Source organism: Dendrobates tinctorius, unplaced genomic scaffold, assembly GCF_039654945.1.
Source record: "Dendrobates tinctorius isolate UK_male_01 unplaced genomic scaffold, ASM3965494v1 ptg000035l, whole genome shotgun sequence".
Taxonomy (NCBI): domain Eukaryota; kingdom Metazoa; phylum Chordata; class Amphibia; order Anura; family Dendrobatidae; genus Dendrobates; species Dendrobates tinctorius.
Genome location: NW_027361703.1, coordinates 48,701,723 through 48,715,082, shown reverse-complemented (window position 1 = coordinate 48,715,082; position 13,360 = coordinate 48,701,723). Strand labels below are relative to the sequence as shown.

General features: G+C 41.3%; 1 protein-coding gene across 1 annotated transcript in view; it reads left to right on the top strand.

Annotated features, from left to right (window-relative positions):
- CRELD2 (cysteine rich with EGF like domains 2) overlaps positions 1-13,037 on the top strand; it is an 82,595-nt gene extending 69,558 nt beyond the window's left edge. The window contains exons 7-10 of the mRNA XM_073573480.1: positions 3,377-3,460; positions 3,982-4,077; positions 11,185-11,325; positions 12,750-13,037. Coding sequence (XP_073429581.1) covers positions 3,377-3,460; positions 3,982-4,077; positions 11,185-11,325; positions 12,750-12,814 — 386 coding nt within the window. The 3' untranslated portion in view covers positions 12,815-13,037. The remainder of the gene's footprint in view (positions 1-3,376; positions 3,461-3,981; positions 4,078-11,184; positions 11,326-12,749) is intronic.
- Positions 13,038-13,360: the final 323 nt, after the last annotated feature.

Here is a 13,360-nt window from a genome sequence, read left to right as displayed (position 1 = left end):
TTCATCAGAGCCTGTAGTAGAGCAAACTCTGTCCCGTCTCCTATACATCCTCCTTGGGATCTAAATCTGGTTTTGTCAGCCTTAGCAGAGAGTCCCTTTGAGCCATTTGACTCTGTGTCAGAAAAGATAATTTCGTTAAAGACCTTTTTTACTAGTGGCACTAACTTCAGCTCGTAGAGTAGGTGACTTGCTAGCCTTATCAGCAGACCCTCCCTATACTCAGGTTCTTGGGTGATAGAATAGTGTTGAGGTTGGATCCAGCCTACCTCCCCAAAGTGGCGTCAAGGTTCCATAGGGCTCAGGAAATAATCCTTTCTGTCCTAACCCGAGTAACCAGAAGGAGAGGCTTCATTGCCTGCATGTTAGGAGATGTCTCCTACGTTACTTAGAGATAACGGAGCCCTGGAGGAAGCAAAGGGCCCTGTTTGTCTCTTTCCGAGGATTGAGGAAGGGCTTTAGGGTGTCCAAACAGACTATAGATAGATGAGTGAGAGAGAGGCCATTAAGCTAGCTTATGTTAGTGCAGGCAGAGCTATTCCTGAAGGTCTCAAGGCCCATTCCACGAGAGCCATGGTGACATCCTGGGTGGAGAGAGCAGATGCTTCCATCGACCAAATTTGTAAGGAAGCCACTTGGTCCTCTCCTTCTACTTTCTTCAGACACTATAGGTTAGATCTGTCTGCTTCCTCTGACCTCACATTCGAGAGAAGGGTGTTACAGGCTGTGATCCCTCCATAAAAAACTACAAATCTCTGTAATTCTCTCGCTGTGCCATCATGGGTGACTGAATAACACAGGTATTTTTTTTTTTGTAACCCATGACGGCACCCTTATATTCCCTCCCTATTGATCACAATTTGATTCGGTGCATTGTTATAGTCAGTCACTCCCTTGGGTGATGGGAGCTAGAAGAAATGTAAAGAATAAATGGATGTATTTTGAATGTACACTAATCCGCGGAGTTCCTCTCATGCCATGTAAAACAACTGATGTGGAGAGGAGCCGCGCCCTTTTTATCTTGAAAGTTTCCTGTCCTTGAAGGGCGGATCCCTTCTGTTTCATTGTGCGGTCATGGTTACGAAAAAACACATTACCAGGTAAGTAATACCCGTGTTTCTCCAGCGCTGCTCAAGGTGTGCCGAGTGTCAGTGGAGAAAATCGCTTTCACCCAGAGACTTCATTCACTATAAATTCACGCTCAAAACCTATAACCCTGCTCTCCATCTTGGCAAACAAGTCTACTTTACCACCTTCATCACATCACTATCCGATAATTCAAAACGAATCTTCGAAACATTCCACTCCCTCCTGAGTCCAGAAGTACAGGTCCTGGTCACCTGAGATGCCACCAGACATTTCAGGTCCCCTTCATGGCAAAATTTTCGGGCTCCCTTGAGACTCCACCGAGACTACACACCCACACCAGCTTTTCCTCCATCTCTTGAACCTTCCACAGTACCACTGCCCACTCTTGAAAAAACTACTTCTGCATTACTTCGTCACCAATCAAATATCACCAGTTCCCATCGAACATCATATCACACAAATTGCCATTAGCTTTTGTTTTGGCCAAAAGATATATATATATATTTTTTTCAAATTTTCCAGCACGACAGGGCACTCTTTTGGCTGGTTGCTACTCTACTCTAACCTATTAAAGATTTGTTAAATAAAATCTTGTCTAAAAAAAAAAGTATTGTTTATTTTATTTTTCTTTATGGGAATGTGTCACATACATTTTTAAAAGATCAATAATACCACATTCAAGGAACAAATACTGCCACACCGTGACCAAACCACATATTACCACCATATAGTGACCAAATAATACCACATACAAGAAATAAATACTGCTACACCATAACCTGATCACATATTACCACCACATAGTGACCAAATACTACAATCGTGATCACTAATAAAAAACCCCACAATACTAATATTACCATAAGTGCCATTATACACAGGAGCTCTTTACATATTATACAGTGTATAGTGTCATTGTACAGGTAATGCAGGAATTCACCAGTGACATTATACACAGGATCTCTGTTTATAGTATACAGGTAATACAGTGATCATTGGTCACATTATACACGGGAGCTCTGTATATAGTGTATATTTTCAGTGTACAGGTACCACATTGATTGGCCAGACCGCCATCACTTCTTCCTTGCAGGACTTGTCTCTGCAGAGAATAACACACAGTTATCTAGAGTATGGCTTCCAGAGCACATTCCCCAACTTCTACACTACGCTAGATGAAGAGAAAACGACAGTGCCTCCCTGCCTCCCTGCACAGTAACAGGATCTCCCGCCACTCAGTTCATCATTTGCTCTCTCCTACACCCAACCATCAAGTCGTCATCGTTTGCTGTACACCACCCCCAGTTTCAGTTAATAGTCATTTACTCTACCCCACCCTCAAGGCATCCTCTTTTGCTCTCCCCCACACCCCACCCTCAAGTCATCATCATTTATTTTGCTGTTCCCCACCCCCACCCTCAATTCATCACTTGTCTCCCTCCACCCTACCTTCAATACGTCAATTGCTCCCCCCCTCTTCAATACATGATCATTTACTGTCCCCCATCCCTCACCCTTAATACATAATTTACTATCCCCTGTCCTTCACTCTCTTTTCATCATCATTTGCTGTTCCTCACTCCATTTAATTTTTTTAGTTAGTTTTTCATAATAATAATCTTTATATAGCGACAACATATTTAGAGCTTTACAGTTTAACAGTTCATACACAAGTCATAAGTAACAAAAGATAAGAGAGTACAATAATTAAAGCAAAATAAGACGACCCTGCTTGTGAGAGCTTACAATCTGCAATGACGTGGGAGGAGATATTTGCCTCTCATACAATCCCCTACAACTTCACTTCTAGTATCCAGCATGCATACATGTCGGGACATCCCGTGAGGTAATCGCATAGGCTCCGTCACCAGCATGTCACAAAAAAGGCAGAAAGGGCTCCACTGGAGCTGCGCTGCCATTCTGTTTTGACAGCCGTGGAGTTCCAGGAATTCGCCCTTCGTGGATATGTGTGTTACAACCCACCCCTGCCCCTGGGGCCCAGTGAGCAGAAGCAAAAAAAAAAAAAAAAAAAAAAAGGTGGTGGTGGGGGGGGGGGGGGCAGGCTGAGTCAATACACCAGTATGGGTAGTAATGTCCTGAAGGTGGCCGTGCCAATCATAAATACGTTTGATGCTGTGTAAAACATGAAGAAAACATGAATGCAATGATTTGGAAATCTTTTAGCCATATATTATTCACAATAGAATATAAATCACATGCGAAGTTGAACGTTAGACTTGTATGTGTTTACAACATATATTTTTATATATATCATCACTTCCTTCTTTAGATGTTGATGAATGTGCAACAGAACAACCTCCATGTAAAGAGAATCAGTATTGTCTAAACACAGAAGGATCGTTTTCATGTAAAAGTGAGTATCTTCTACATTCTAATGTTATTCCTAGGAATGTCCCGTTTAGTTAGACTGCATTTTGTTGGGATTATGTCACCTCGGTGTTTTCATTACTTTATCTGCTGCTTGTTTGATTTACTCATTTCTCGTTTACTATATATATATATATATATATATATATATATATATATATATATAAAATATATATTAATATAATAGTCAGTGACCAATGTAAGCTGGTATATGCACATGGAGTGGTATATATCATATCCATCAGAGTTGTATTTCAGCAATACTGGCATATATATGTTCAACAGTAGCAAGAAAAATAGTTGGGAACTGGGCCAAAGCAAGGTATTCACTACCCTAGTGGGAATGAGTGACTTGTCTCTTCTTGTATACGATGTGTCACTGTGTAACTGAGGTGAGAAGCATAGCTGTTCTACGTGGGGGTAGTTGAGGAGCATGATGCTTCAAAGCCAATGAGGGAGATTGTCTTAAAACAACATATAACAATATGAGTCGGTTTGTCATGCCAGGATGCCATAACAGTTGTGCAGGATGCTCTGGTGAGGGTCCAGAAACATGTAAAGACTGTGCTACTGGGTACGTGTTGGAAGCCGACAAATGTACAGGTAAGGTTACATTTACTAATTTAGCAACACTGTTGGGCAACATAATATTTGCAGATTTTGCAACATTTCATGTTTATAATTGGCAAATTACATTTTATCTTTATTTTTCAACATTTTTTAGACCATCTTTTCGTACCTATTGCAAAAATTCAAAATTACAAAGGGGTTGTGTTAGCCTTTTTGGCTTGAAATACTAAATTTTTATGATTGCATTTGTCCATAAAAGTCTCACATTTCTAGCAGGCTAACACTGTGTTTAAAAAACCATGGAGCATATATGGTCATCATGCAACAAACTCCTTTACATCCAAGATTTCTTCCTTTCTAATTTGCTTCATGTGACTTACTGAAACCTGGATCCAGCAATCTGACACCATTGCCGCTGCTGCTTTCTCGTATGATGGGCTACAATTCCCATATACCCCCTGACCTGAGAACAGACAATGTGGAGGTGTAGGTCTGCTCCTGTAAAGGGAGTTGGTGGTCAAATTCTGCGCTGCCGACAGAATTGAGACGTACTGTATATTCCAGTAAGGTAACTGTACCATACTGGGATATGCGTCTCAATTCTGTCGGCAGCGCAGAATTTGACCAATTACTCCCTGTACAGTCTGATGTCTGGTCGCTTGCTGACCCGTGGATCCACTGCAGCTGATTTTCTGCATTATTTGTGTTTGAACAGGTGAGTTTGATCTGAGTGCATAACTTACTGTATTTCTCGGAGAAGACCTTATTTGCGCTGATTTCTCCTACAGTTTCTTGGTCCTTCCATCACAATGTGCTTTCCAGGTTATCAATATTTATTGGTATCAATTAAAATAAGCAAAGTCATCCCCAAAGAAAAAATATTGCATTCAGAGTGGTACAGGGCTATTATTATAAGAGGATATGGCCATCAACCTACTCTGTCCCCTAGCCTTGTACCTACTGTTGGCGGAGGTTGGCACCGTCTTGGATGCAAATGGCGTCCCCGGGCCACGAAGGATCTCCCTATAGGTCCCTATAAGACCCTATTGCCATGACATATGTAGGGAGAAACAAAAAAAAAAATACAGTATTAGATATCTCGAACCAATCCTGTGGACAGTATTCAACAGACAACACTTCAGCACAAGGAAGATAAAAATATATTCTATATAAAGATAGTGTTAGAGAGATTATAGATACAAATGTGTCATATGAAATCAGTAAATATCTCTTAACGAAGAAACATATGTATAGATCGTCACATATATCCGTATATAAATTTCATAATCACAAGGTTGTCAGCCAAGTATATCAAAATAATCCTATAGTAACATGTAAAGTGCTTAGCAAATGACATGCCAAAAACAGTACTGCACCCAATGTTGCTCAGGATGGTGTAGGATGCACAAATTATGCAAGAATATATCAAAGAAAGGTGCACAAATTGTTCACAACAAAATGCAGCATATGCAACACTTGATGCGTTTCTCCTTAAATAAGCTTGTCAGGAGTACATACACTGCATTTAATTAAAAATACCAAAATTTTAAATGGCTTCGCTCATAGAAAAGTAGATAGCCTTGTAATAAAGTGCCTCACGCATAATCTGGCTACAATATCCTGTTGTGAATGGACGTTGTGCACAATGGCAGTAAAAATAAGACTGCCCAACCCCATTAAATACATTATGTGGATTGAATAATGTTCCCCACCTACAATACTGGATCCCTTCATCTTTCAGCCGGCACAAGTGCTCCATGTTCCCAGCAGATGTCACCATTACACCTCAGTAATTAACACGTGAAAGACTCGTCTTTGCAGAAAATAACACAGTTATCTAGATTACTGCTTCTAGAGCACATTTCCCAATTTTTTTACCAACTTCTACACTACACCGATGATTTGTGGTGGGGAGGGGTCCTGTTACTGTGCAAGGCAGCACTATGTTGCTTTTCTCCATCATTTGCTCTCCCCTACCCTCAATTCATAGTCACTTACTCTCCTCCACCCCAATTCATCATTATTTGCTTCCCCCACCCTCAATTCATCATCATTTGCTGTTCCCCACCCTCCAGTCTCAATTCATAATCATTTACTCTCCCCCACCTTCAATGCATAGTCTTTTACTCTCCCCACCCAACATCTTCAATTCATCACATGCGGTTTCCCGTTCCCCACCCTCAATTCATTATTTGCGGGCTCTCTCATCATTTGCTCTCTCCTTATTCAATACATGATCATTTATTGTCCCTCACCCTCAATACATCATTATTTACCATCCCGTCATTCACCCTCCTTTCATCATCATTTGCTGTTACCTGCCCTCATTTAATTTAAATTTTATACGATCCCCTGTAGCTCCACTTCTGGTATCCAGCGTGCATACATGTTGGCGCCTACCGATGACCTAATCATAAAGGCCCCATCACTAGCACATCTGCCCCACTGACATTATTCCCTCACATCTCCTCTACTACTTCTCCCCAGCTGTCGCCACCTACCTAACTACCTACCCTTGCTCCTCTCATCTTTCCCTTACTATTGTGGTTTCTCATGGCTCAGTCCTAGGCCCCGCCTCCTTTTCACTCTATGCACTGCCCCTATTGGACAAACCATCAGCAGATTTGGTTTCCAGTATTACTCTATGCCAATGACACCAAATTATACACCTCTTCTCCTAACATTACCCCCCGCCTTAATTCAAAATAACAGGGATTGTCTGTCCGCTGTCTCTAACATCATGTCCTCACTCTATCTGAAGCTAAATCTTTCCAATACTGAACTTCCCATGTTTCCTCCCTCTACTAGCGTACTTATACCCATTATTGCAATTACCTTGGGTGGTTCAAGCATACTGTAACTCCGAAATAGAGTTGAGAAAAATTTTTATAATTCGGTTCCGATTACGATCTGCGGCAAATATTGTGTTTGAACAGGCGAACATCATTGGAGTCAATTGGAGTAAAAATGAAGGAATATGTTCAGAACCGATCATCAGACATAAATTTGGCATGAATAGGGTAGCAATGTGGCATCAATATAGCAATTTCATATTCGGCGACCGAATCCGAACATATTCGCTCAACTCTACTCCCAAGCTGTGCTCACTGTCTTGGGATCATATTTGACACAGAACTTTCCTTTATTCTCTATATCTAATCACTCACTTGCTCATGTTACCTGCATCTTAAAAACATCTCCAGAATCCAACCTCTTCTCACCTTAGAAACTGCAAAAACTTACTGCCGCTCTTCATTCTCGTCTGCACCATTGCAGCTCTCTTCCTATATGCCTCCCTCTAACCAAATTTTCTCATCTCCAATACGTCCTGAATGTGGCAGCCAGGGTTGTGTTTCTGTCCAGCTGCTTCACTGATGCCTCCACCTTGTGCCAGTCATAAAACTGGTTGCTCATCCACTACAGAATGCAATACAAACTTATCTCTATCACCCACAAAGCTTTCCACAGTTCTGCACCACCCTTTATCTCCTCCCTCATCTATGTCACCCTACACGTGCCCTCTGTTTTTCAATTTTAAGGGAATAGAAGAATCCAGGATATCTATAAACAGAAAGATAGTGAGGAAACACTTAGCTAGCCTAAATGAATTCAAGTCTCCAGGTCCAGATGAATTACACCCCAGAGTACTGAAGGAGATAGCAGAAGAAATTTTTGAACCCGTCTCTATAATCTTTGAAAATTCTTGGAGAACAGGAGAAGTGCCAGAAGACTGGAGAAGAGCAAATGTTGTTCCTATCTTCAAAAAGGGGAAGAAGGTGGACCCAGGTAACTATAGGCCGGTGAGTCTGACTTCTATACCAGGAAAGATCTTTGAACAAATTATTAAACAACATGTATGTCAATACCTGGATAAGAATGAAGTGATTAAACAAAGTCAGCATGGGTTTGTAACTAATAAGTCATGTCAGACTAACTTAATTTCCTTCTATGACGGTATCACTGATTGGTTGGATCAAGGAAATGCTGTAGATATAGTATATCTTGACTTCAGCAAAGCATTTGACAAAGTCTCTCATACAATCCTTATTGAAAAAATGATTAAGTATGGAATGGACAAGGCAACTGTTAGGTGGATTCATAACTGGCTTAGTGATCGGACCCAAAGAGTGGTCGTAAATGGCTGCACATCCAGTTGGAAGAATGTCTCAAGTGGGGTACCACAGGGCTCTATCCTGGGCCCTGTATTGTTCAACATCTTTATCAACGATTTAGATGAAGGAATTGAGGGTAAACTGATTAAATTTGCTGATGACACAAAGCTAGGAGGGATAGCTAATACTAGAGAAGAGAGAGAGAGGATTCAAAAAGATTTAAATAAACTGGAGAAGTGGGCAGCAACTAACAGAATGGTTTTTAACAGGGAGAAATGCAAAGTACTACATCTGGACAATAAAAATGGAAAAAGCATATATTGAATGGGAGGAATAGGGCTAAGTGACAGCACATGTGAAAAAGACTTGGGTATACTAATAGATCACAGACTGAATATGAGTCAACAGTGTGATGCAGCAGCAAAAAAGGCAAATGCAATTCTAGGATGTATTAACAGAAGCATACAGTCTAGATCACGTGAAGTCATTATTTCCCTCTACTCCTCTTTGGTCAGACCTCATCTGGAATATTGTGTCCAGTTTTGGGCACCACATTTTAAAAAAGACATCAACAAACTGGAGCAAGTTCAGAAAAGAGCGACCAGAATGGTGACCGGTCTGCAAACCCTGTCTTATGAGGAAAGGTTGCAGGATTTGGGAATGTTTAGTTTGCAAAAGAGAAGACTGAGAGGAGACTTAATAGCTGTCTACAAATATCTAAAGGGCTGTCACATTGTAGAAGGATCAACTTTATTCTCATTTGCACAAGGAAAGACTAGAAGCAATGGGATGAAACTGAATGGGAGGAGACACAGCTTAGATATTAGAAAAAACTTTTTGACAGTTAGAGTGATCAATGAGTGGAACAGGCTGCCACGAGAAGTGGTGAGTTCTCCTTCAATGGAAGTCTTCAAACAGAGGCTGGACAGATATCTGACTGGGATGATTTAGCAAATCCTGCTTTGAGCAGGGGGTTGGACCAGATGGCCCAGGAGGTCCCTTCCAACTCTACGATTCTATGACTCTATGACTCTAACTTATCTAAGGCTGGTTTCACATTCGCGCTTTTTAAGCGCACGCACGGCCGGGGGTAGCTCCGCCCCCGAGCCGGCTCTCTGCCCGGCGTGCCCGCCCCTTCCTTGTAGCGCCGCCTCCTAGCGCACAGCGGCGCCTGCGATCGGCGCACCCTATCTTTAGCATAGGGTGCGCAGATCGTGCGCAGGCCGTGCGCTAGTTGCGCTTTGACCTGCGCTGCGCACTTTTGACGGTGCGCCAAAATCAAACTTTTCGGATTTTGGCGCGCACGGCGCACCGTCAAAAGTGCGCAGCGCAGGTCAAAGCGCAACTAGCGCACGGCCTGCGCACGATCTGCGCACCCTATGCTAAAGATAGGGTGCGCCGATCGCAGGCGCCGCTGTGCGCTAGGAGGCGGCGCTACAAGGAAGGGGCGGGCATGCCGGGCAGAGAGCCGGCTCGGGGGCGGAGCTACCCCCGGCCGTGCGTGCGCTTAAAAAGCGCGAATGTGAAACCAGCCTAAGACGAACATTTTCCATAATCCTGTGCTCTCACCTTTGTCTCCAAAACTTCTCTCCTGCTGAACCAGTTTTCTGGAATGCACTACTTCATATGATCGTCTGATCATACCTAGAAACCATGGTTTTTTAAGTGTGCTTTAAAAACACATCTCTTTAGACAGGAATCTCATTTCAACTTGCTTACCTAACTCTCCCCTGTTCCGTCTTTCTAAATGTTAATCATAATCTGCTCTCCAATTACACTGTCTCCACATCCCCCATGCATCCAATAGCACACAGTTACCGCATTTAAGACTGATACTGGCTGATCATGCAGCATTATATGAAAACTCTTTATTAGAATGATGGCTGGACGATACAACAAGCACATTCTACTTTTTGTGTCTGCCTATTTGACACATTGGTCTCAGGCTTTTCTCTTTCACTGGGAAGTGTACTAGCATCCTTGAAAAGTTGCACTGCTGTAATTTGCGCCAAACTTACGGTATAATTATAGGGAATTTATCAATAAAACCTAACCACATATGAACATCAAGGCTTTTTGAAAGTTAAATCCATGGACGTATCTGTTACTGCATTTTTGAGAAATCTGCATTTTTCAGTGATATGCAAATGAATATGCAACCTTGGGAGACTGCAGCTCAGGAAGTGCTTAGTCATGCTCAGAGCTCTTCTTACCTAATGTGATATGAATTTAACCTGCTGATTTCTCAGGAATGGCAGAAACAGAAGAAAGGTGTCAAAGGATTTACATTTCAAAAACCTGTTTTGCCATATTGATCTTACACATAGATTCATTTTAAGGTGTGGCATTTGATAAGTATGGAGTGTCACAGTTGAAGAGACTATTTTAAACATCTAGATACAGATTCAAAGTGTCTTTGCTTGATTTCTGGCATAAAACACTTTGATAAGTTGCAATACTTTTGGGCCAATTGAGATGGCAAAAAATAAATATGCCACATTTGGCATTTTCTTGTGAGTTTTCCTAAAATTGATGAAGCTGGGCCAGAACAGAGTCGTAACGCCACAGCTTGCCTACTTCATGACCAGCTGCAGCATAGTGTACACCAGAAATTTTACTCCACTCACTGACTGGAGTAAGATGTGCGCCTCGTTACTGGGTGCTCCTAATTCATTAAGAGGCATGTGTTTCATAGTGAATCGGGAGTGCCTGACTCCAACACACCTCCTCATTAACACTGGTTGTTCGCAGTGGTCTTGATTATTCGGGGTCTTTCATTAATGATACAAATGGACCTGTATGTGTTTAGCAAATACTTTTTATAACTTGGTGTTACCATAAATCTGAGCACACATAATTACACTTTTACAATATTGAGTGATCCATTCATTCATTTTAATGAAGATGTTGACTTGATAAAAAAATACCATCACTGGAAATTGGCTTGGGAATTGGCCCCTGGCAATGGGAAAGTAGATTGATCTGTTTCTTTGAACCTTCGCACACGCAGCGTTTCTTTCTCTTCCAGATATCAATGAGTGTGACACTTCTGAGAAGGTTTGCGGAAGGGACAATGAGAATTGTGTGAACACTCCAGGAAGCTATAAATGCGTTTGTTCAGAAGGATCTGAAGACAAGAATGGAAAATGTGAAGAAACAGTAGAGACAGGTAAAATTAATAATATAGGATATATACTCATCGAAGAATGAAAAAGAATATGTTTGGCGTCAGATAATGCAGTAATGTCACATCATAAACTATGTTAAAATGGACAGAAAAAGTCTTTGTTGTTAATTTCAACCAATCACAGCATAGCTTTCATTTTCCAAGAACACTATAAGAGAATGAAAGCTGCTGCCCTATAAATGGTTACAATGGGCACCAAATAGTTTCATTTATCTTAAGTGAAGTTCACATGCAGCCTTTTTTTTTTTTCTAAAAAATAATTGGGCATGTTTTTGGTTTGTTTTATTGCAGATAATCCATTGAGATCTCCTTGTAGAAAAAAAATAACATGTTGCATTTGGGGGGAAAAAAAAGCATCACATGTCAAAAATGAAAGGAAAAATTAACCTTGAGAATGAGGTTTTAAAAATCTCATTCCTTTTGTCGTTACTGTACAACTTGTATCAAAAATGCACCGTGTGAACAAGTCCTTAGACCCTTCCAGCTTTGCATTGCCTTGTTCCTCAGAAGAGCTGGTGTTTGATGGGTATTGGGGGAATAATCAACGTATAAGCATAAGCCGGTGTGTCAGATTGCTCCCCAAATTTATTAGTGTGGTTGGGGGTATTGTGTCATCTGCCGAGTAATTGGCTGCAGTGATCACTGGATGTTTATGGAGATCGCAGGGTAATTACATCAGTGTTTGTTACTTTTCTGTACTGGATACCCAACAGGTTCCAAAAAAAAAAATAAAAATGGACAACCTCTTTTTAATGTGTATCGAGAATGATTGCTATATGTAATCATTTGGTAGAGAAGCTCTCTCCCCCGGTTTTGTCTGCAGGATGCAGAAAACGATAATCTCAGTCACATTGCTTACCGTTCCCTATCTTCTGTTTTCATTGTTGCAGGTATTTGCAGGTTTAGTGTTCCTCCAGGTACTGCTTATGCATTCCAGACTTGACTATTGCCCTTAGGTCACGTTCACACGTTGAGTATTTGGTCAGTTTTTTACACCTCAGTGTGTGTAAGCCAAAACCAGGAGTGGGTGATAAATCCAGAAGTGGTGACGGGTTTCTATTATACTTTTCCTCTGATTGTTCCTCTCCTGGTTTTGGCTTACAAATACTGAGGTAAAATACTGACCAAATACTCAACGTGGCTGAAGTCGTAGTTCTGGCACAAGCGCTGGATAACACGTTATTCCTTCTTCTACACAATTTGTATTAGAGATGGTTTCCGCTGTCAGTTCACTTATATAATGTAATTATGGTAAGTGCTCGATTTCTGCAACTCCATAATCTAATCTTTAAGCTGTTAGGTAAAGGCGGATGGTCACCATAAGACATACTTAAACCCATACACATCATCCTAAGTCTAGAAGAAGCGATTGGAGCTTAGTTATCAACTGTCTGTTTACCCCACAGATGATGAAGAGGAAAATTTCACAAATGCAGAAGAAGATGCCGTGGATGTGCACGAAGATCTATAATGTACAGCCTTTTAATGTTAATTTAATTTTAAATTATTGGACTCCATCTCTGCACTTAAGATACTGTGGATAACTGGTTTTGTCAACCTGATGAAAACGCCCTTTATCTGGTATTCAGATTGGATTTGCCCTAGACGCTGCACATGGCCTTTTCACTATAAACACAATGTGTCTTTTACTTTGGTATAATACTTTCTAATAAACATTCATTCTATGATACGTACAGAGCTGTCTGTCATTCATCCCAAAGTCCATTTTCCTACTGTATAAAACTATTGAAATGAGTTCTAGCTCCCATTACGGCTGCAGTAAATGTGGGCAGGATCTGCTCTCGTGTCTGATGTGACTCATCCCCTCACCTTTGGGGTGTTTGCAAAAGGAGAGGAGAGGATAAAGTGCAGAGACATCTTGTTGGTGACTGCAAAGGATGGGCAGCATCCCCGCGGACCACTGGCAGGGCCGGTTCTAGCTTTCCAATAGCAGAGACGTAAAGTGAAATGGTTAGTTTCCTTAAAGGACAATTTAAAAATGCAGGGAATATACTCA